This window comes from Oncorhynchus mykiss, chromosome Y (assembly GCF_013265735.2).
Source record: "Oncorhynchus mykiss isolate Arlee chromosome Y, USDA_OmykA_1.1, whole genome shotgun sequence".
NCBI lineage: Eukaryota > Metazoa > Chordata > Actinopteri > Salmoniformes > Salmonidae > Oncorhynchus > Oncorhynchus mykiss.
Genome location: NC_048593.1, coordinates 47,641,628 through 47,661,905, shown reverse-complemented (window position 1 = coordinate 47,661,905; position 20,278 = coordinate 47,641,628). Strand labels below are relative to the sequence as shown.

The 20,278-nt window shown below is 48.2% G+C and overlaps 1 protein-coding gene across 1 annotated transcript in view; it reads right to left on the bottom strand.

The window, feature by feature from the left end:
* LOC110509478 (dihydrolipoyllysine-residue acetyltransferase component of pyruvate dehydrogenase complex, mitochondrial) overlaps positions 1-14,205 on the bottom strand; it is a 31,959-nt gene extending 17,754 nt beyond the window's left edge. Inside the window, exons 1-3 of the mRNA XM_036968234.1 lie at positions 13,765-14,205; positions 9,634-9,735; positions 14-135 (exon numbers count right to left, since the gene is read on the bottom strand). Of these exons, the coding sequence (XP_036824129.1) occupies positions 14-135; positions 9,634-9,735; positions 13,765-14,013 (473 nt within the window). The 5' untranslated portion in view covers positions 14,014-14,205. The remainder of the gene's footprint in view (positions 1-13; positions 136-9,633; positions 9,736-13,764) is intronic.
* Positions 14,206-20,278: the final 6,073 nt, after the last annotated feature.

Genomic DNA, 20,278 nt, shown 5'->3' with positions numbered 1-20,278 from the left:
ACACACAACGTACCTGTCGACAGTGATGCAGATGACAGAGCCCACGGAAACTCCAGTTCCTTCAGCTACCAGGATCTTAGCCAGGTAACAGTCCTCCAACAGCTCAAACCCCACCGTGGCCTTGTCAGTCTCCACCTAACACACACACAGTTAGCCAGGTTTGTGTTCACTACGTATGAAACAGAGGAACACACGGTGAAGATATAGAGAAGAGAACCATTCAAACCATGAACAAAGTAACATTCAAATGACAAATGACATGCGCTGTGGTGAGGGGGGACATGCACCGTGGTGGTGGGGGGGACATGCGCCGTGGTGGTGGTGGGGGACATGCGCCGTGGTGGGGGGGGGTGACATGCGCCGTGGTGGTGGGGGGGGGACATGCGCCGTGGTGGTGGGGGGGGACATGCGCCGTGGTGGTGGGGGGGACATGCGCCGTGGTGGTGGGGGGGACATGCGCCGTGGTGGTGGGGGGGGACATGCGCCGTGGTGGTGGGGGGGGACATGCGCCGTGGTGGTGGGGGGGGACATGCGCCGTGGTGGGGGGGGGACATGCGCCGTGGTGGGGGGGGGGACATGCGCCGTGGTGGTGGTGGTGGGGGACAAATGCGCAGTGGTGGTGGTGGGACACAAATGCGCCGTGGTGGTGGTGGGACACATGCGCCGTGGTGGTGGGGGGGGGATATGCGCCGTGGTGATGGGGGGGGGACATGCGCCGTGGTGGTGGGGGGGGACATGCGCCGTGGTGGTGGTGGGGGGACATGCGCCGTGGTGGGGGGGGGACATGCGCCGTGGTGGGGGGGGACACATGCGCAGTGGTGGTGGTGGTGGGGGACATGCGCCGTGGTGGTGGTGGTGGGGGACACATGCGCAGTGGTGGTGGTGGTGGGGGACACATGCGCCGTGGTGGTGGTGGTGGGGGACATGCGCCGTGGTGGTGGTGGTGGGGGACACATGCGCCGTGGTGGTGGGGGGGGACATGCGCCGTGGTGGTGGTGGGGGGGGACATGCGCCGTGGTGGGGGGGGACATGCGCCGTGGTGGGGGGGGACATGCGCCGTGGTGGGGGGGGACATGCGCCGTGGTGGTGGTGGTGGGGGACATGCGCCGTGGTGGGGGGGGACATGCGCCGTGGTGGGGGGGACATGCGCCGTGGTGGTGGTGGTGGGGGGCATGCGCCGTGGTGGTGGGGGGGACATGCGCCGTGGTGGGGGGGGGACATGCGCCGTGGTGGTGGGGGGCATGCGCCGTGGTGGTGGTGGGGGACATGCGCCGTGGTGGGGGGGGGGACATGCGCCGTGGTGGGGGGGGACACATGCGCAGTGGTGGTGGTGGTGGGGGACCTGCGCCGGTGGTGGTGGGGGACACATGCGCCGTGGTGGTGGGGGGGGACATGCGCCGTGGTGGTGGTGGGGGGGGACATGCGCCGTGGTGGGGGGGACATGCGCCGTGGTGGTTGGGGGGGGCATGCGCCGTGGTGGTGGGGGGACATGCGCCGTGGTGGGGGGGACATGCGCCGTGGTGGTGGTGGTGGTGGGGGACATGCGCCGTGGTGGGGGGGGACATGCGCCGTGGTGGGGGGGACATGCGCCGTGGTGGGGGGGGACACATGCGCAGTGGTGGTGGTGGTGGGGGACCTGCGCCGGTGGTGGTGGGGGACACATGCGCCGTGGTGGTGGGGGGGGACATGCGCCGTGGTGGTGGTGGGGGGGGACATGCGCCGTGGTGGTGGTGGGGGGGACATGCGCCGTGGTGGTGGGGGGGGGGGCATGCGCCGTGGTGGTGGGGGGGGACATGCGCCGTGGTGGGGGGGACATGCGCCATGGTGGTGGTGGTGGGGGACATGCGCCGTGGTGGGGGGGGACATGCGCCGTGGTGGGGGGGACATGCGCCGTGGTGGGTGGGGGACATGCGCCGTGGTGGGGGTGGGGGGGGACATGCGCCGTGGTGGTGGTGGGGGGGGACATGCGCCGTGGTGGTGGGGGGGGACATGCGCCGTGGTGGTGGGGGGGGACATGCGCCGTGGTGGGGGGGGGACATGCGCCGTGGTGGTGGTGGTGGGGGACATGCGCCGTGGTGGGGGGGGACATGCGCCGTGGTGGGGGGGACATGCGCCGTGGTGGGGGGACACATGCGCCGTGGTGGTGGTGGTGGGGGACACATGCGCCGTGGTGGTGGTGGTGGGGGACATGCGCCGTGGTGGTGGGGGACACATGCGCCGTGGTGGTGGGGGGGGACATGCGCCGTGGTGGTGGTGGGAGGGGACATGCGCCGTGGTGGGGGGGACATGCGCCGTGGTGGGGGGGGACATGCGCCGTGGTGGTGGTGGTGGGGGACATGCGCCGTGGTGGGGGGGGACATGCGCCGTGGTGGGGGGGACATGCGCCGTGGTGGTGGTGGTGGGGGGCATGCGCCGTGGTGGTGGGGGGGGACATGCGCCGTGGTGGGGGGGGACATGCGCCGTGGTGGTGGGGGGGGGGACATGCGCCGTGGTGGTGGTGGGGGACATGCGCCGTGGTGGGGGGGGGGACATGCGCCGTGGTGGGGGGGGACACATGCGCAGTGGTGGTGGTGGTGGGGGACATGCGCCGTGGTGGTGGTGGTGGGGGACACATGCGCCGTAGTGGGGGGGGGGCATGCGCCGTGGTGGTGGTGGGGGGGGACATGCGCCGTGGTGGTGGGGGGGGACATGCGCCGTGGTGGTGGGGGGGGACATGCGCCGTGGTGGTGGGGGGGGGACATGCGCCGTGGTGGTGGGGGGGGGACATGCGCCGTGGTGGTGGGGGGGGACATGCGCCGTGGTGGGGGGGGACATGCGCCGTGGTGGTGGTGGTGGGGGACACATGCGCAGTGGTGGTGGTGGTGGGGGACCTGCGCCGGTGGTGGTGGGGGACACATGCGCCGTGGTGGTGGGGGGGGACATGCGCCGTGGTGGTGGTGGGGGGGGACATGCGCCGTGGTGGGGGGGACATGCGCCGTGGTGGTGGGGGGGGGCATGCGCCGTGGTGGTGGGGGGGGGCATGCGCCGTGGTGGTGGGGGGGGACATGCGCCGTGGTGGGGGGGACATGCGCCGTGGTGGTGGTGGGGGACATGCGCCGTGGTGGGGGGGGACATGCGCCGTGGTGGGGGGGACATGCGGGGGGGGGGGACATGCGCCGTGGTGGGGGGGGACATGCGCCGTGGTGGGGGGGGACATGCGCCGTGGTGGGGGGGGACATGCGCCGTGGTGGGGGTGGGGGGGGACATGCGCCGTGGTGGTGGTGGGGGGGGACATGCGCCGTGGTGGTGGGGGGGACATGCGCCGTGGTGGTGGGGGGGGACATGCGCCGTGGTGGGGGGGGACATGCGCCGTGGTGGTGGTGGTGGGGGACATGCGCCGTGGTGGGGGGGGACATGCGCCGTGGTGGTGGTGGTGGGGGACATGCGCCGTGGTGGTGGGGGGGGACATGCGCCGTGGTGGTGGTGGATATGTGTTTAATTACTAGTTGTCACCTCCCTGTGAGTGTGTTTAATTACTAGTTGTCACCTCCCTGTGAGTGTGTTTAATTACTAGTTGTCACCTCCCTGTGAGTGTGTTTAATTACTAGTTGTCACCTCCCTGTGAGTGTGTTTAATTACTAGTTGTCACCTCCCTGTGAGTGTGTTTAATTACTAGTTGTCACCTCCCTGTGAGTGTGTTTAATTACTAGTTGTCACCTCCCTGTGAGTGTGTTTAATTACTAGTTGTCACCTCCCTGTGAGTGTGTTTAATTACTAGTTGTCACCTCCCTGTGAGTGTGTTTAATTACTAGTTGTCACCTCCCTGTGAGTGTGTTTAATTACTAGTTGTCACCTCCCTGTGAGTGTGTTTAATTACTAGTTGTCACCTCCCTGTGAGTGTGTTTAATTACTAGTTGTCACCTCCCTGTGAGTGTGTTTAATTACTAGTTGTCACCTCCCTGTGAGTGTGTTTAATTACTAGTTGTCACCTCCTTGTGAGTGTGTTTAATTACTAGTTGTCACCTCCCTGTGAGTGTGTTTAATTATTAGTTGTCACCTCCTTGTGAGTGTGTTTAATTACTAGTTGTCACCTCCCTGTGAGTGTGTTTAATTACTAGTTGTCACCTCCCTGTGAGTGTGTTTAATTACTAGTTGTCACCTCCCTGTGAGTGTGTTTAATTACTAGTTGTCACCTCCCTGTGAGTGTGTTTAATTACTAGTTGTCACCTCCCTGTGAGTGTGTTTAATTACTAGTTGTCACCTCCCTGTGAGTGTGTTTAATTACTAGTTGTCACCTCCCTGTGAGTGTGTTTAATAACTAGTTGTCACCTCCCTGTGAGTGTGTTTAATTACTAGTTGGTGTAAAGTGTGATTCATCACTCCAGAGAACGCGTTTCAACTGCTCCAGAGTGCAATAGCTGCGAGCTTTACACCACTCCAGCCGACACTTGGCATACTAGCCTCAGAAATTGCAGCACAAATAAATGATTCACAGAGTTCAAGTAACAGACATCTCAACATCAACTGTTCAGAGGAGACGACATGAATCAGGCCTTCGTGGTCTAATTGCTGATGATGGAGTGCTGAAACAGATGACCTAACCTCCACAATCACACGACCTCAACCCAATTGAGATGGTTTGTGATGAGTTGGACTGCAGAGTGAAGGAAAAGTAGCCAACAAGTGCCCAGCATATGTGGGAAGCATTCCTCATGAAGCTTGTGGAGAGTGATTGAATTGCTGCAAAGAAACCACTACTAAAGGACATCAATAAGAAGAAGAGACTTGCTTCTGGCAAGAAACACAAGCAATGGACATTAGAACAGTGGCAATTTATCCAGTGGACTTCAGTGGACTCCAAATTTGAGATTTTTGGTTCCAACCACCGTGTCTTTGTGAGACGCAGAGTAGGTGAACGGACGATCTCTGCATGTGTAGTTCCCACCGTGAAGCATGGAGGAGTGATGGTGCATCCTGGTGACACTGTCAGTGATTTATTTAGAATTTAAGGCACACTTAACCAGCATGGCTACAACAGCATTCTGCAGCAATACGCCGTCCCATCTGGTTTGCGCTTAGTGGGACTATCATTTGTTTTTCAACAGGACAATGACCCAACACACCTCCAGGCTAGTCAGTTTTACGAGGGTATGTTTGGAGGCATGAGTGAAGGAGAATTTGTTGCGAAATAGGAAGCTGAATCGAGATGTAATTTTGGATTGGAGATGCTTAATGTGAGTCTAGAAGGAGAGTGTACAGTCTAACCAGACACCTAGGTGTTTGTAGTTGTCCACATGTTATGTCAGAACTGTCCAGAGTAGTGATGCTGGACAGGCGGGCAGGTGCCGGCAACAATCGGTTGAAGAGCATGTATTCAGTTTCACTAGCATTTAAAACCAGTTGGACGCCACGGAAGGAATGTTGTATGGCATTGAAGCTCATTTGGAGGTTTGTTATGTATACAGCATGGTATCGTCAGCGTAGAGGTGGATCAGAGAATCATCAGCAGCAAGAGCGACATCATTGATATATACAAAGAAAAGAGTCAGCCCGAGAATTGAACACTGTGGCACCCCCATAGAGACTGCCAGAGGTCCGGAAAACAGGCTATCCGATTTGACACACTGAACTCTGTCAGAGAAGTAGTTGGTGAACCAGGCGAGGCAGTCATTTGAGAAGCCAAGGCTATTGAGTCTGCCGATAAGAATGCGGTGATTGACAAGAGTCGAATGCCTTGGCCAGGTCGATGAAGACGGCTGCACAGTACTGTCTTTTATCGATGGCTGTTATGATATCGCATAGGACCTTGAGCGTGGCTGAGGTGCACCCATGATCAGCTCGGAAACCAGATTGCATAGAGGAGAAGGTACGGTGGAATTCGAAATGGTCTGTGATCTGTTTATTAACTTGGCTTTCGAAGATTTTAGAAAGACCTATATCCATCCTGCCCTGCCTATCAGTTTGGGTCTGGAGTGTCTCCCCCTTTGAAGAGGGGGATGACCGCGGCAGCTTTCCAATCTTTGGGGATCTCAGACGATACGAAAGAGAGGTTGAACAGGCTAGTAATAGGGGTTGCAACAATTTCGGCAGATCATTTTAGAGAGAGAGGGTCCAGATTGTCTAGCCCAGCTGATTTGGAAGGAACCAGATATTACAGCTCTTTCAGAACATCAGCTATCTGGATTTGGGTGAGCAAGTTGCTTCAGGGGGTGCTGAGATGTTGGCCGGGGTAGTGGTAGCCAGGTGGAAAGCATGGCCAGCCATGGAAAAATGCTTATTGAAATGATCGATTATCGTAGATTTATCGGTGGTGACAGTGTTTCCTATCCTCAGTGCAGTGGGCAGCTGGGAGGAGGGGTTCTAATTCTCCATGTGTGTCCCAAAAAGTTTTGGAATTAGTGCTACAGAAAGCAAATTTCTGTTCGAAAAAGTTAGCCTTAGCTTTCCTAAATGACTGAGTATATTGGTTCCTGACCTCCCTGAAAAGTTGCATATCGCGGGGACTATTTGATGCTAATACAGAATGCCACAGGATGTTTTTGTGCTGGTCAAGGGCAGTCAAGTCTGGGGTGAACCAAGGGCTATATATGTTCTTAGTTTTACATGTTTTGAATGGGGCATGTTTACTTAAGATGGAGAGGAAAGCACTTTTGAAGAGCAATCAGGCGACCACTAAATTGTTATAGTTAGAGATGGGCATTTCAGGATTTTTGGTGGCCTTCCTAAGCCATGATTCAGACACGGCTAGGACATCCGGGTTGGCGGAGTGTGCTAAAGCAGTGAATAAAATAAACTTAGGGAGGAGGCTTCTAATGTTAACATGCATAAAACCAGTGCTTTTACGGTTACAGAAGTCAACAAATGAGAGCGCCTGGGGAATGGTAGTGATGCTGGGGGCTGCAGGGCCTGGATTCACTTCTACATCACCAGAGGAACCGAGGAGGAGTGGGATAAGACTACCGCTAAAGGCTAAAAGAACTGGCCGTCTAGTGCGTTCGGAACAGAGAGTAAAGGAGGCAGGTTTCTGGGCACGGCAAGGATAGATTCAAGGCATAATGTACAGACAAAGGTAGTGGTAGGATGTGAGTACAGTGGAGGTAAGTCTAGGCATCGAGTGACCAAGAGAGAGGTTTTGTCTCTAGAAGCACCATTTAAGCCAGGTGCGGTCACCGCATGTGTGGGGGGTGGAACACAAGGGCTAGCTGGGCTGGAGGCTCTACAGTGAAATAAGACATCAATTACTAACCAAAAACAGCAATAGACAAGGCATATTGACATTAGGGAGAGGCGTGTGTAGCCGAGTAATCATAGGGTCCAGTGAGTAGCTAGGCGAGCTGGAGGCACGGAGATTCAGACAGCTAGCAGGCCGGGGCTAGCAGCAGGTTAGCAGATGGGCCTCAGGGGGACGTCGCAATGGGAGAGCCTGTTGAATCCCCCTCCGACGGTTTCGTCGGCAGACCAGTCGTGATGGATTGGCGGGGCTCCCTGTCAGCAGCAAAGGGTCCAGACCCATTGGCAACAGAGGTAATTGAAGCCCATGGATTCTTGATAGATATATTTTGCTAGCCGGGAGATGGGCCTAGATTCGAGGCTAGCTCCAGGCTAACTGATGCTTGCTTCGGGACAGAGACGTTAGCCAGGAGTAGCCACTCGGATAGCAGCTAGCTAACTGCGATGATTCGGAGTAAAGGTTCAGAGCTTGTAGTAGGAATCCAGATATATGGTGGATAAAAGCAGTCCGATATGCTCTGGGTTTATATCGTGCTGTGCAGGCTCGCAGGAGTTGACCGGGCTGAAGCTGACAGATGTCCCAGTTAACGGTGATGGCTAACTGACTACTAGCTAGTAGCTGGCTAGCTTGAAGGGGGTTACGGATCTAAAGTATAAAGAATAGCAGATCCATACCGCATTGGGTGAGGCGGGTGGCAGGAGATTATTCCAATCTGTAGATGGAAAAATTTGATACAAATATATAGTAAATATATACGAAGAAAGAAACGATATATACAAGGGACGGGACAAGACCATCAAAACATCCCACCACTACGCCATCTTGGATATCTGGGAGTTGAACCACAGAGTAAAGGAAATGCAGCCAACAAGTGCTCAGCATATGTGGGAACTCCTTCAAGACTGTTGGAAAATCATTCCAGGTGAAGTTGGTTGAGAGAATGCCAAGAGTGTGTAAAGCTATCAAGGCAAAAGGTGGCTACTTTGAAGAACCTAAAATCTAAAATATATTTTGATTTGTTTAACTTCTTCGATATAGGGGGCGCTCTTTTAATTTTTGGATGAAAAACGTTCCCGTTTTAAACAAGATATTTTGTCACGAAAAGATGCTCGACTATGCATATAATTGACAGCTTTGGAAAGAAAACACTGATGTTTCCAAAACTGCAAAGATATTGTCTGTGAGTGCCACAGAACTGATGTTACATAAAAAAAAACAGATAAAAATACAATCAGGAAGTGCCGCATTTTTTGAAACCGCCTCATGGCAATGACTCCTTATATGGCTGTGGAGGAGCTAGGAGTCATCTTACCTTTTCCACGTTTTCCCCAAGGTGTCTGCAGCATTGTGACGTATTTGTAGGCATATCATTGGAAGATTGACCATAAGAGACTACATTTACCAGGTGGTCGCTTGGTGTCCTCCGTCGCAATTATTGCGTAATCTCCAGCTGCAGTATTTTTCCGTTTTCTTCTGATGAGAAGCCAGCTGCCACCACTGATAGATTCTAAACAAAGTTTGCCATGTTTCTGTCGATATTATGGAGCTAATTTGGAAAAAAGTTTGGCGTTGTAAGTGACTGCATTTTCGTATTTTTTTCTTAGCCAAACGTGATGAACAAAACTGAGCTTTTTCTCTTACACAAATAATATTTTTGGAAAAAATTAACATTTGCTATCTAACAGAGTTTCGCCATTGAAAACATCCAAAGTTCTTCAAAGGTAAATAATTTTTATTTGAATGCTTTTCTTGTTTTTGTGAAAATGTTGCCTGCTGAATGCTAGGCTTAATGCTATGCTAGGCTATCTATACTCTTACACAAATGCTTGTGTAGCTTTGGTTAAAGCATATTTTGAAAATCTGAGATGACAGTGTTGTTAACAAAAGGCTAAGCTTGTGAGCCAATACATTTATTTCATTTCATTTGCGATTTTCATGAAAAGGAAACGTTGCGTTATGGTAATGAGCTTGAGGCTATGATTACGCTCCCGGATACGGGATTGCTCGACGCTAGAGGTTAACACTTTGTTGGTTACTACATGATTCCATATGTGTTATTTCATAGTTTTGATGTCTTCACTATTATTCTTCAACGTAGAAAATAGTAAAAATAAAAACCCTTAATTGAGCAGGTGTCCAAACTTTTGACTGGTACTGTATATTAAAAATATACTCAAGACACATTATCTTCACACATATTTTAGATTGTTGAGAATGGTGTTTTCCTGCTAACTGTATTAAACGTGATTTCTGTCATTCTGACCACCGTGGGTGGACACCTAATGGGTTACACACGCAATGCATATGGGTCCGGTAAACATTTCAAATAGCCCGTAAATTAATATCTTCCTGGTCACGTTGTCTGGCGCCACATTTTCCTAACAGAAAATCTGGCTTGTGTGTGTGTGTGTGTGTGTACTCACCTCAGCGATAAGGTCTCCCTCATTGATCTTGTCTCCCTCCTTCTTCTCCCAGCGAGCGATGGTTCCAGTCTGCATGGTGGGGGACAGAGCAGGCAGCTCCACCTACCACACAGTCACACACAAATAATACAAACGTACATTCAGAGTCTGAATCTCTTTATTAAATACATACATTGTTATCTGCCTATGGCAATTTGTATGTGCAAAAAAAGTGAGAAAACCTCCCATCTGAACAGTAATATATCTAGTAAACCTCCCATCTGTACAGTAATATATCTAGTAAACCTCCCATCTGAACAGTAATATATCTAGTAAACCTCCCATCTGTACAGTAATATATCTAGTAAACCTCCCATCTGTACAGTAATATATCTAGTAAACCTCCCATCTGAACAGTAATATATCTAGTAAACCTCCCATCTGTACAGTAATATATCTAGTAAACCTCCCATCTGAACAGTAATATATCTAGTAAACCTCCCATCTGAACAGTAATATATCTAGTAAACCTCCCATCTGAACAGTAATATATCTAGTAAACCTCCCATCTGTACAGTAATATATCTAGTAAACCTCCCATCTGAACAGTAATATATCTAGTAAACCTCCCATCTGAACAGTAATATATCTAGTAAACCTCCCATCTGTACAGTAATATATCTAGTAAACCTCCCATCTGTACAGTAATATATCTAGTAAACCTCCCATCTGAACAGTAATATATCTAGTAAACCTCCCATCTGTACAGTAATATATCTAGTAAACCTCCCATCTGAACAGTAATATATCTAGTAAACATCAATGACAGTCAGGAGTCTTGAATACCGCAACTAGTGTTTGCATGATATGCAATGCATTTTCAGACTGGTTGAACAATTACCATTTTCTCCAAAGTATTGTTTGTTTGTTATTATATGTGTGTTAATATTTCATGGCTGTATTTCATACATGGAAAGCATGGAATTTGGGCAATGCAGAAATAATGACACACTGAAGATTAACAAATTGTGCAATATACATGTAGCACCTTTAAAATCAGTGCCGCCATTGTTGTCATTCCCTTGTTATTGATTGAATATACACTGTGTGTACAAAACATTAGGAACAGTACAGACTGACTGGTGAATCCAGGTGAACGTTATGATGCCTTATTGATATCACCTGTTAAATCCACTTCAATCAGTGCAGATGAAGGGGAGGAGACAGGTTAAAGAATGATTTTTAAGCCTTGAGACATGCATTGTGTGTGTGTGTGTGTGTGTGCCATTCAGATGGAGAATGGGCAAGACAAATAAAGTTAGTAGGTGCCAGGCGCATTGGTTTGACTCAAGAAGTGCAACGCTGCTGGGCTTTTCACGCTCAACAATTTCCTTTGTGTATCATGAATGGTCCACCACCCAAAGGACATCCAGCCAACTTGACACAAATGTGGGAAGCATCGGAGTCAACATGGGCCAGCATCCCTGTAGAACCCTTTCAACACCTTGTAGAGTCAACATGGGACAGCATCCCTGTGGAACCCTTTCGACAACTTGTAGAGTCAACATGGGCCAGCATCCCTGTGGAACCCTTTCGACAACTTGTAGAGTCAACATGGGCCAGCATCCCTGTGGAACCCTTTCAACACCTTGTAGAGCCAACATGGGCCAGCATCCCTGTGGAACCCTTTCGACAACTTGTAGAGTCAACATGGGCCAGCATCCCTGTGGAACCCTTTCAACACCTTGTAGAGTCAACATGGGCCAGCATCCCTGTGGAACCCTTTCAACACCTTGTAGAGTCAACATGGGCCAGCATCCCTGTGGAACCCTTTCAACACCTTGTAGAGTCAACATGGGCCAGCATCCCTGTGGAACCCTTTCGACAACTTGTAGAGTCAACATGGGCCAGCATCCCTGTGGAACCCTTTCAACACCTTGTAGAGTCAACATGGGCCAGCATCCCTGTGGAACCCTTTCAACACCTTGTAGAGTCAACATGGGCCAGCATCCCTGTGGAACCCTTTCAACACCTTGTGGAGTCAACATGGGCCAGCATCCCTGTGGAACCCTTTCAACACCTTGTGGAGTCAACATGGGACCAGCATCCATGTGGAACCCTTTCAACACCTTGTGGAGTCAACATGGGCCAGCATCCCTGTGGAACCCTTTCAACACCTTGTAGAGTCAACATGGGCCAGCATCCCTGTGGAACCCTTTCAACACCTTGTGGAGTCAACATGGGCCAGCATCCCTGTGGAACCCTTTCAACACCTTGTGGAGTCAACATGGGACCAGCATCCCTGTGGAACCCTTTCAACACCTTGTGGAGTCAACATGGGCCAGCATCCCTGTGGAACCCTTTCAACACCTTGTGGAGTCAACATGGGCCAGCATCCCTGTGGAACCCTTTCGACAACTTGTAGAGTCCATGCCCCGACAAATTTAGGCTGTTCTGGGGTTAAAGGGGGTGGCACATTTTTTGATAACACTATACTAAATATAATCACGTCACCAAATAATTGATTAAAACAAGCTGTTTTGCAATGAAGGTCTTCAGTAGCCTCAACAGCATTATGTAGGTTAGCACCATGGTGTAGCCGGAGGACAGCTAGCTTCCGTCCTCCTCTGGGTACATCGACTACCATACAAAACCTAGGAGGCTCATGGTTCTCACCCCCTTCCATAGACTTACTAATTATGACAACTTCTGGAGGACATCCTCCAACCTATCAGAGCTCTTGCAGCATGAACTAACATGTTGTCCACCCAATCATAGGATCAGAGAATGCACCTAGTACTGAAAGCATAAGCTACAGCTAGCTAGCACTGCAGTGCATAAAAGTTGGTTAGTAGTTGACTCAGAGAGAGAAAGACAATAGTTGAACAAATTAATTTCTTCCAAAATGAAGGAGAAGCAAGAGAGAGCTAGAGAGAGAGTTTAAAATGTGAAGTTTCACTTTCTTAGCTAGCAAATGCAGCTAGCTAGTTTAGTCTACTCAAACAGAGGGATGCTATGTTAGCTAACTGGCTATGACAGTGGGATGCTATGTTAGCTAACTGGCTATGACAGAGGGATGCTATGTTAGCTAACTGGCTATGACAGAGGGATGCTATGTTAGCTAACTGGCTATGACAGAGGGATGCTATGTTAGCTAACTGGCTATGACAGAGGGATGCTATGTTAGCTAACTGGCTATGACTATCCAACACCATAGTGGAACTCTTCCAAGGCAAAATAACCTTATGCTTTGACTAATTTATAGCCACTGTAGCTTGCAAACAGAACGAAACGGGGATAAACATACCTGAATTTGTCCAATAGAAATTCTTGTTTGCAACTGTTGGACTAATGATTACACCCTAGATCAGCTAGATGCAGGCAAGAGTGTGAAAGGCGGTGTTGAATGTGTCACTGTCATGTGTTTGTCACCTCAAATGTTTATCTCGACCTGTGCGCACCTACGTTGTAAACTTTCATTCATAGGCTAGGTTGTAGCAATCTCATGATGGGCATAGGGACAATTTGAGTATCATGTAGTTGCCTAAACCTATCGATGTTACATTGAACTGGGTGAATGGAATATGAATGACAGTCATCCAATATGCTGTAATAGAAATAAGGCCATACTCATGACAATAATAATAATTGTCCTCCCTCAATGGCACTGACCGTCACTGGTTGAAATACATATATGTAACATTGCATAAATATTGCCAGGAGTGTTGAATCAAAAAAACATGTTATTTGGGGTCTCCTTGGGCAGTCCACTACTTAATTTTCGTGCAATTAAAACTTTTAATAAACCAGGACCAAGTTAACGTTAACTGATACACAATTCAAAACAATGTCGATGGCTTGCATGGCAATAAAGCTGCATTTTTATCTTTCGGATCTATTTGGGTCGGATACAGACCCGAACCAACTTGGATGCGATTCTCTCTCACCTCAGACATGTTTTGGGATCTGGTCCACCTCGGATCGGATATTGATTTTTTTTTTTAATTACAGGATCCTGTCGGGGTCAGGTAGGAATCTAACGCATCCAATGCTGTTAGGAACTGAATTTTAGGATCCGAGAAGACTTCTAGTCATAGCCCACACAAGCACAAAGTTAACTAGCTAGCTGGCAAGCTACATCACTAAAGTTACCTTCTGGTGCGGTGGTAGGCTGTAGAAGCGCTGGGTGCCGCTGGCGGGCAGCGGGGCTGTTCTGCTGGCGAACACCACGGTGTTCAAACTACCTCCATTGCAAACAGCCCTTGACCGGACAAAACCGTGGTAAAGCCTCAGATGACAAGGTCCCGGAGAGGGGCGAGAGCTCAGGGCAGGCCCAGGTAGGGCACCACGGCACCGGGGAATCGCTGAAGAATTCCTCAGCCGCAGGACGAGACGAAGCATTTCGTCTTGGTTAGTTTAGTCGCTAAAGACCTTTTAAATTCCGCTGGATCTACTCCGGTACCGGAATAGCTGGTAGCAATAAAGTATCTTTCTGTCCCCCGAACCAGCCCAGGTAGCTCTGTGCTCACTTTCCAATGACCTCTCTCATCACAACACAACGCTTTACGGCTCTCCTTCCCTCGTCCTACGCCCGTCCTAAACTAGGTTGCCAGGTTGAATTGCAGATGAAACTCTCCGACGTCATTTCATGTGTACTCAGTTTTTTTTTTTGCCGTGTTATATTTACTTAATCAGTATGACATTAGGATGAATATAGCCACGTGTATTTACCCAATTATTTAGATAACACCATAAAGCCAGTCTCTACTAGTGTTTGTCTAGTTGTCACAGTGAGTAACAACTATAATTCTAAAAGAAAACTATCTCTATCTGGCAACGTTGAGGACTCGTTCTACTGTCGTAAAAAAATCGCAAAGCGGCTGCTCTGGGAGCCCTGTAGTTTGGTAGTAGCGCCACCTGAGGGCGCTGACAGGCCGGTTTGGGCTGGATTGATGTATTCAATTGAGTACAACTAGATAAAACCAGGAAATTATTCTAATTGTTTTTACGCCATTCATTTTTTTGGTAGGGGATTTTAGAACTACTTCATATAATGTCTGTGTTTCGTGTAGGCTTACAATGGCGTAATGTTTTGATAACCACGCAATTCTCTCTCAGGTCACTTTTATCAATATATTCGCCTGTATTTAACCTCCAAAATGTAAACACATAATAATCTGCTAATGTAGTTATCATACAGAACTACACATCCTGTCGCAAGTTTTTACATAATCACTCAAGGTGCAGGGTGGGAGAAACCTCCACATCACTCCATACAAACTCTCACCGACAAGTAGCAAGTAACCTAGTAAGTATGTGAGCCTTTTACCGAGGTAAAAATTGGCTTTATATTGCAACGAACCTGGGTTTACAAGCGCTTTTGTGGTACAGTCGCTAGCGCGCTGGACTTCAGCCTAGAAGGTCGAGGGTTCAAAACCCGTTCCCTGCTGTTTCATTACAATATTCACACATTCAGACGTTCAACAGACATTCACCAAAAGCCATGTAAAAATCAAGAACTATTTCACTATTTGTCACAGAAACATCAAACTATGTGTGATTTATTCTATAAATGTCTAGCATTTGTTGTACAACCTTTGTTTTGAGGAAAAATTCCAGTTTGGATTTTATAGAAATATAACATGTATAAAATTCCATTTAAAGCTATATAAATCAATAACGTTTTCACTGATTATAACAGAATCATCAAATTAGGTAGGATTTATTTTATACCTGTCTAGTATACTTTTACATCCTTTGCTTTGAGTAGAAATTCCAGTTTTCATTTGATAGAAATACATAAAATCTCAAATATTGCATTTAAATGTGAAGAAATCAAATTCAGTGATTGTCTCAGAAAAGAGTGAAGATATGCATTTATTTGCAATAACTTTAAAGAAATTTTAATTTAAAGTGCAATTGGTTCTATATGAAGTTGTACAATGTTTACAATCTTAAAATGTATACCAAATCAATGTTTGCATTGTTAGTGCAACAGTTCCACATTTTAAAGTAGCTACACGGCACAGTAATTTATTTATACGTCTCTAGTTTAACAGCAAAGATGCCCCTTCCAATCATTTTCTGTTTTGGCTTTGTTGAAGTCCTTCTTTGTCATCCCCACACAAGCTGAATGGTACCATCTCTGGCACACACTGCAGTATTAAAAACATAAAACAGGGTTATGTTTATTTACATGTAAATTACAGTTCTGGAATACCCAAATTATGTTTCATGTTTTTGCAATTAGGAACATTTTCAAATTGAATTGGATTTTTGTTAATTTGCTAAATTGTCTTTAAATGACATGCATTTGACCACAACCCTGACAGAAGAACACATAGCTGTGGTGTTACTCATCATTGAGTATTCAGTTAATATAAGTCATATGGAAATAAAGGCATACATTTGCAAAAAAAACATGTGCCCTGATAAAAAAAGTTATCACACATCAATGTTGTAATATCACACATTTACAATAATGGCAGTCTTTGAAATCCAAATCAGTTTAATCGGCACTTGTGCCAGACACAACATGTGTACCTATTACAGTGAATTGCTGTCACAGTGTGTATCTAGTATCTCTCATAGTAGAATAATAACATAGAGTCATGATAATAGAACATTAGAGCAATAACTAGGGTTGCAATGGGATGGAATTTCTCAGGAAATTTTCCATGGGAAGTTAAGCCCAGGAATGTTGGGAATTTTGCTTAAATTCATCAAAAAAGTTGGCTTATAACAGTAAACTTTTTTTGAGGGATACACATTAGGCAATTCTAGGTCTTGTAGCATATTTTGGTTAAACTATCCCCAATTCAATGGAATTGCAACCCTCTGCATGAACAGTGCATTCTTCCATCACATGTACAACTGATTCACAAGATCTTGAGATGCTATTGAGCCCACACTACTACACTGTCTGAGCCAAGGACTACATGTTTTCTGGTAAGTTTTGATTACAGTACTGGGTGGGGGAAATATATTTTATGACATACGTGTTTTTTTGTTAACTAGTAAATAGTAGCCTACTTCAAAGTGTGTTTAAATAATTTCTAACTTGGTAACAATTTCTACTAGTTAGTTTTTGCTACCATGTGGTGTTTAGCTTGCTTGAGCCTGCTAACTGAGGAGTGTTTATTCACCTGTTCCCATACATGTTTCATTTTAAAACATTTATCTTACAAAGGAGTTGTTTAATCTAACTGATTAACTATTTAACAAATCTTCACAGGAAAATGCCACGGGCACTATCTGATGTGTGGAGATATATCACTGCAGCTAATGTAGAAGGAAAAGCTGTGTACATTTGCAAATACTGTGCCAAATCATATGTGAAGAATGAAGCAAAGATGCAGAATCATCTGGCCCAGTGCATAAAGTTCCCTCAGCGCTCACAACAAGCAACCTCTGACAAAAGTCCCTTCTAATCAAGGTGAAAATGATGAATCAGACACCTTATCGACAGCAACAGCTCATGGTCCTCCTGGAATCCGAAGTTTTTTTTGTCTCAATGGAGGAACGTAGTCAGAGAAATGCTGATGAATGTCATGCTCAAGCTGTGTGTACAACTGGTTCACCTCTGATGCTCACAGGCAATTTCAATTATTATTTTATTTTATTTAACTAGGCAAGTCAGTTAAGAACAAATTCTTATTTACATTGGTGGCCTACCAAAAGGCAAAAGACCTCCTGTGGGGACGGGGGCCTGGGATTAAAAATAAAGAAATATAATATGAATATAGGACAAAACACACATCATGACAAGAGAGACAACACAACACTACATAAAGAGAGACGTAATACAACAACATAGGCAGCAACACATGACAACACAGCATGGTAGCAACACAACATGACAACATGGTAGCATGTGTATTGGAAGAGATTTCTGAATGGTCTTCGCCCAGCATACACCCCTCCAACCAGACACACTTTATCTACTCAGGTGCTGGATGCAGAGTTCAACAGAGTTCAAGTGAAGGTCAAGCAAATCATAGAGAAAGCAGACTGTGTTGCAGTCATCCCTGATGGGTGGTCGAATGTTCGTGGGCAAGGAATAATTAACTACATCATCTCCACCCCTCAACCAGTATTCTACACAGACACAAGGGACAACAGACATACCGGTCTCTACATTGCAGATGAGCTGAAGGCAGTCATCAATGACCTTGGACCACAGAAGGTATTTGCACTGGTGACAGACAATGCTGCGAACATGGAGGCTGCTTGGTCTAAAGTGGAGTCCTACCTTCACATCACACCCATTGTCTGTGCTGCTCATGCATTGAATCTGCTCCTCAAGGACATCATGGCACTGAAAACAATGGATGCACTCTACAAGAGAGCCAAGGAAATGGTTAGGTATGTGAAGGGTCATCAAGTTATAGCAGCAATCTACCTCACCAAGCAAAGTGAGAAGAATAAGAGCACCACATTGAAGCTGCCCAGCAACACCCACTGGGGTGGTGTTGTCATCATGTTTGACAGTCTCCTGGAGGCGAAGGAGTCTCTCCAAGAAATGGCCATATCACAGTCTGCCGATATGGACAGCCCCATCAAGAGGATCCTCCTAGATTATGTATTTTGGGAGAGAGTGGTAAGCAGCCTGAAACCCGCAAAAGTCCTGCCCACTTCACTGTTCTCCAAGCAGAGGAAACTTCAGTCCTGAAATACATTTTTAAAAAGCGTGAAGACTTCTGCCTGAAGCCCATACAAGCCGCAGCGTACATGTTGGTGCAGAGATCAACAAGGCCTATGGTGTCATCACTACCGTGTCTCGCAACCTTGGTCTGGATGAGGGCAAGGTTCTTGGCAGTCTGGTGAAGTACACTTCCAAGCAAAGGCTTTGGGATTGAGATGCAATATGGCAGACATGCCAACATATCTCATCAGCCACCTGGTGGAAGGGACGTTGTGGATCTGAGGATTTTTCCCCTGTTGCCTCCATCATCCTCCAAATCCCACCAACATCAGCCGCCTCAGAGCGCAACTGGTCCTTGTTTGGAAACACACACACCATAGCACGCAACAGGCTGACCAATACAAGGAGTGAAAAATTGGTGGCCATCCAGGCAAGTTTGAGGCTTTTTGAGCCTGACAGCGAGCCATCCTCAACAAGGGTTGAACGTGACAGTGATGATGAGGTCTCACAGTCTGATGTTCAAGAGGTGGACATTGAGGAGGTCCAGGGAGAAGACATGGAAGCCTGAGAGGAAGACAACCAAAGCTTTAGTTTCTAGACTATCATTTTACAGATGTTGAAAAGATATTTGGGAGATGTGATGGATCATTGGGGATCATTCAATATTCCCTTTTGTTGTTCAGGGAAATCATTCCATGTGAAGAGTCAACCCATTTAATTAAAGTTCAATTCATAACTTAATTGTTTGTTTTTTCTATTGGAAGGATTTTGTAATTTGCAATTTGTCTACTTACTTAGGATAAGGTTAAAATGTTTATGTTTCTGCCTCCATATGATATGGTAAATATATCCAATGCAAAAAACATCTACATTTACATGTATATGGTATTAATACTAATTTGCATATATTCCCATTAATTCCCCCCCTCAGAGAGAGAGACACAGCTTGATGGGAGCTCTCACATTTTTCAACATGTTTTAGCACTAAGGTGTGAAGTAAAAGGCCTTTGGGCCCAACAAGTGTCAGGAGTCATTGAAGTCCCTCTTGCTGTTCAAAGACCATTCACTGGTATTTTCTACAACAAATCTGCCTTCGGAAATAAAGGTTTCTCCCAAGTGGGTGTGACACCTAGTCCCGTTGCCCGCTGCACTGCTGCTTGGATTCCACCTGGTGATCTGTTCACCGTCTGCCCTGGTCTATCTCCCCCTGTCTGGTACAGGTACCTCCTGGTCTGTCTCCCCCTGTCTGGTACAGGTACCCTCACCACACTCACCCCTCTCTGTTCACCGTCTGCCCTGGTCTGTCTCCCCCTGTCTGGTACAGGTACCTCCACCACACTCACCCCTCACTCCCTGTCCTGTCTCCCCCTGTCTGGTACAGGTACCTCCACCACACTCACTCCTCTCTCCCTGTCCTGTCCCCCCCTGTCTGGTACAGGTACCTCCACCACACTCACCCCTCTCTCCCTGTCCTGTCTCCCCCTGTCTGGTACAGGTACCTCCACCACACTCACCCATCTCTCCCTGTCCTGTCTCCCCCTGTCTGGTACAGGTACCTCCACCACACTCACCCCTCTCTCCCTGTCCTGTCTCCCCCTGTCTGGTACAGGTACCCCCACCACACTTCCCCCTCTCTCCCTGTCCTGTCTCCCCCTGTCTGGTACAGGTACCTCCACTACACTCACCCCTCTCTCCCTGGTCTGTCTCCCCCTGTCTGGTACAGGTACCCCCACCACACTCACCCCTCTCTCCCTGGTCTGTCCTCCCTGTCTGGTACAGGTACCTTCACTACACTCAACCCTCTCTGTTCACCGTCTGCCATGGTCTGTCTCCCTCTGTCTGATACAGGTACCTTCACCACACTCACCCCTCTCTCCCTGGTCTGTCCTCCCTGTCTGGTACAGGTACCTCCACTACACTCACCCCTCTCTCCCTGGTCTGTCTCCCCCTGTCTGGTACAGGTACCCTCACCACACTCACCCCTCTCTCCCGAGCTTTTGCTCACCTCCAGCACACACGCAC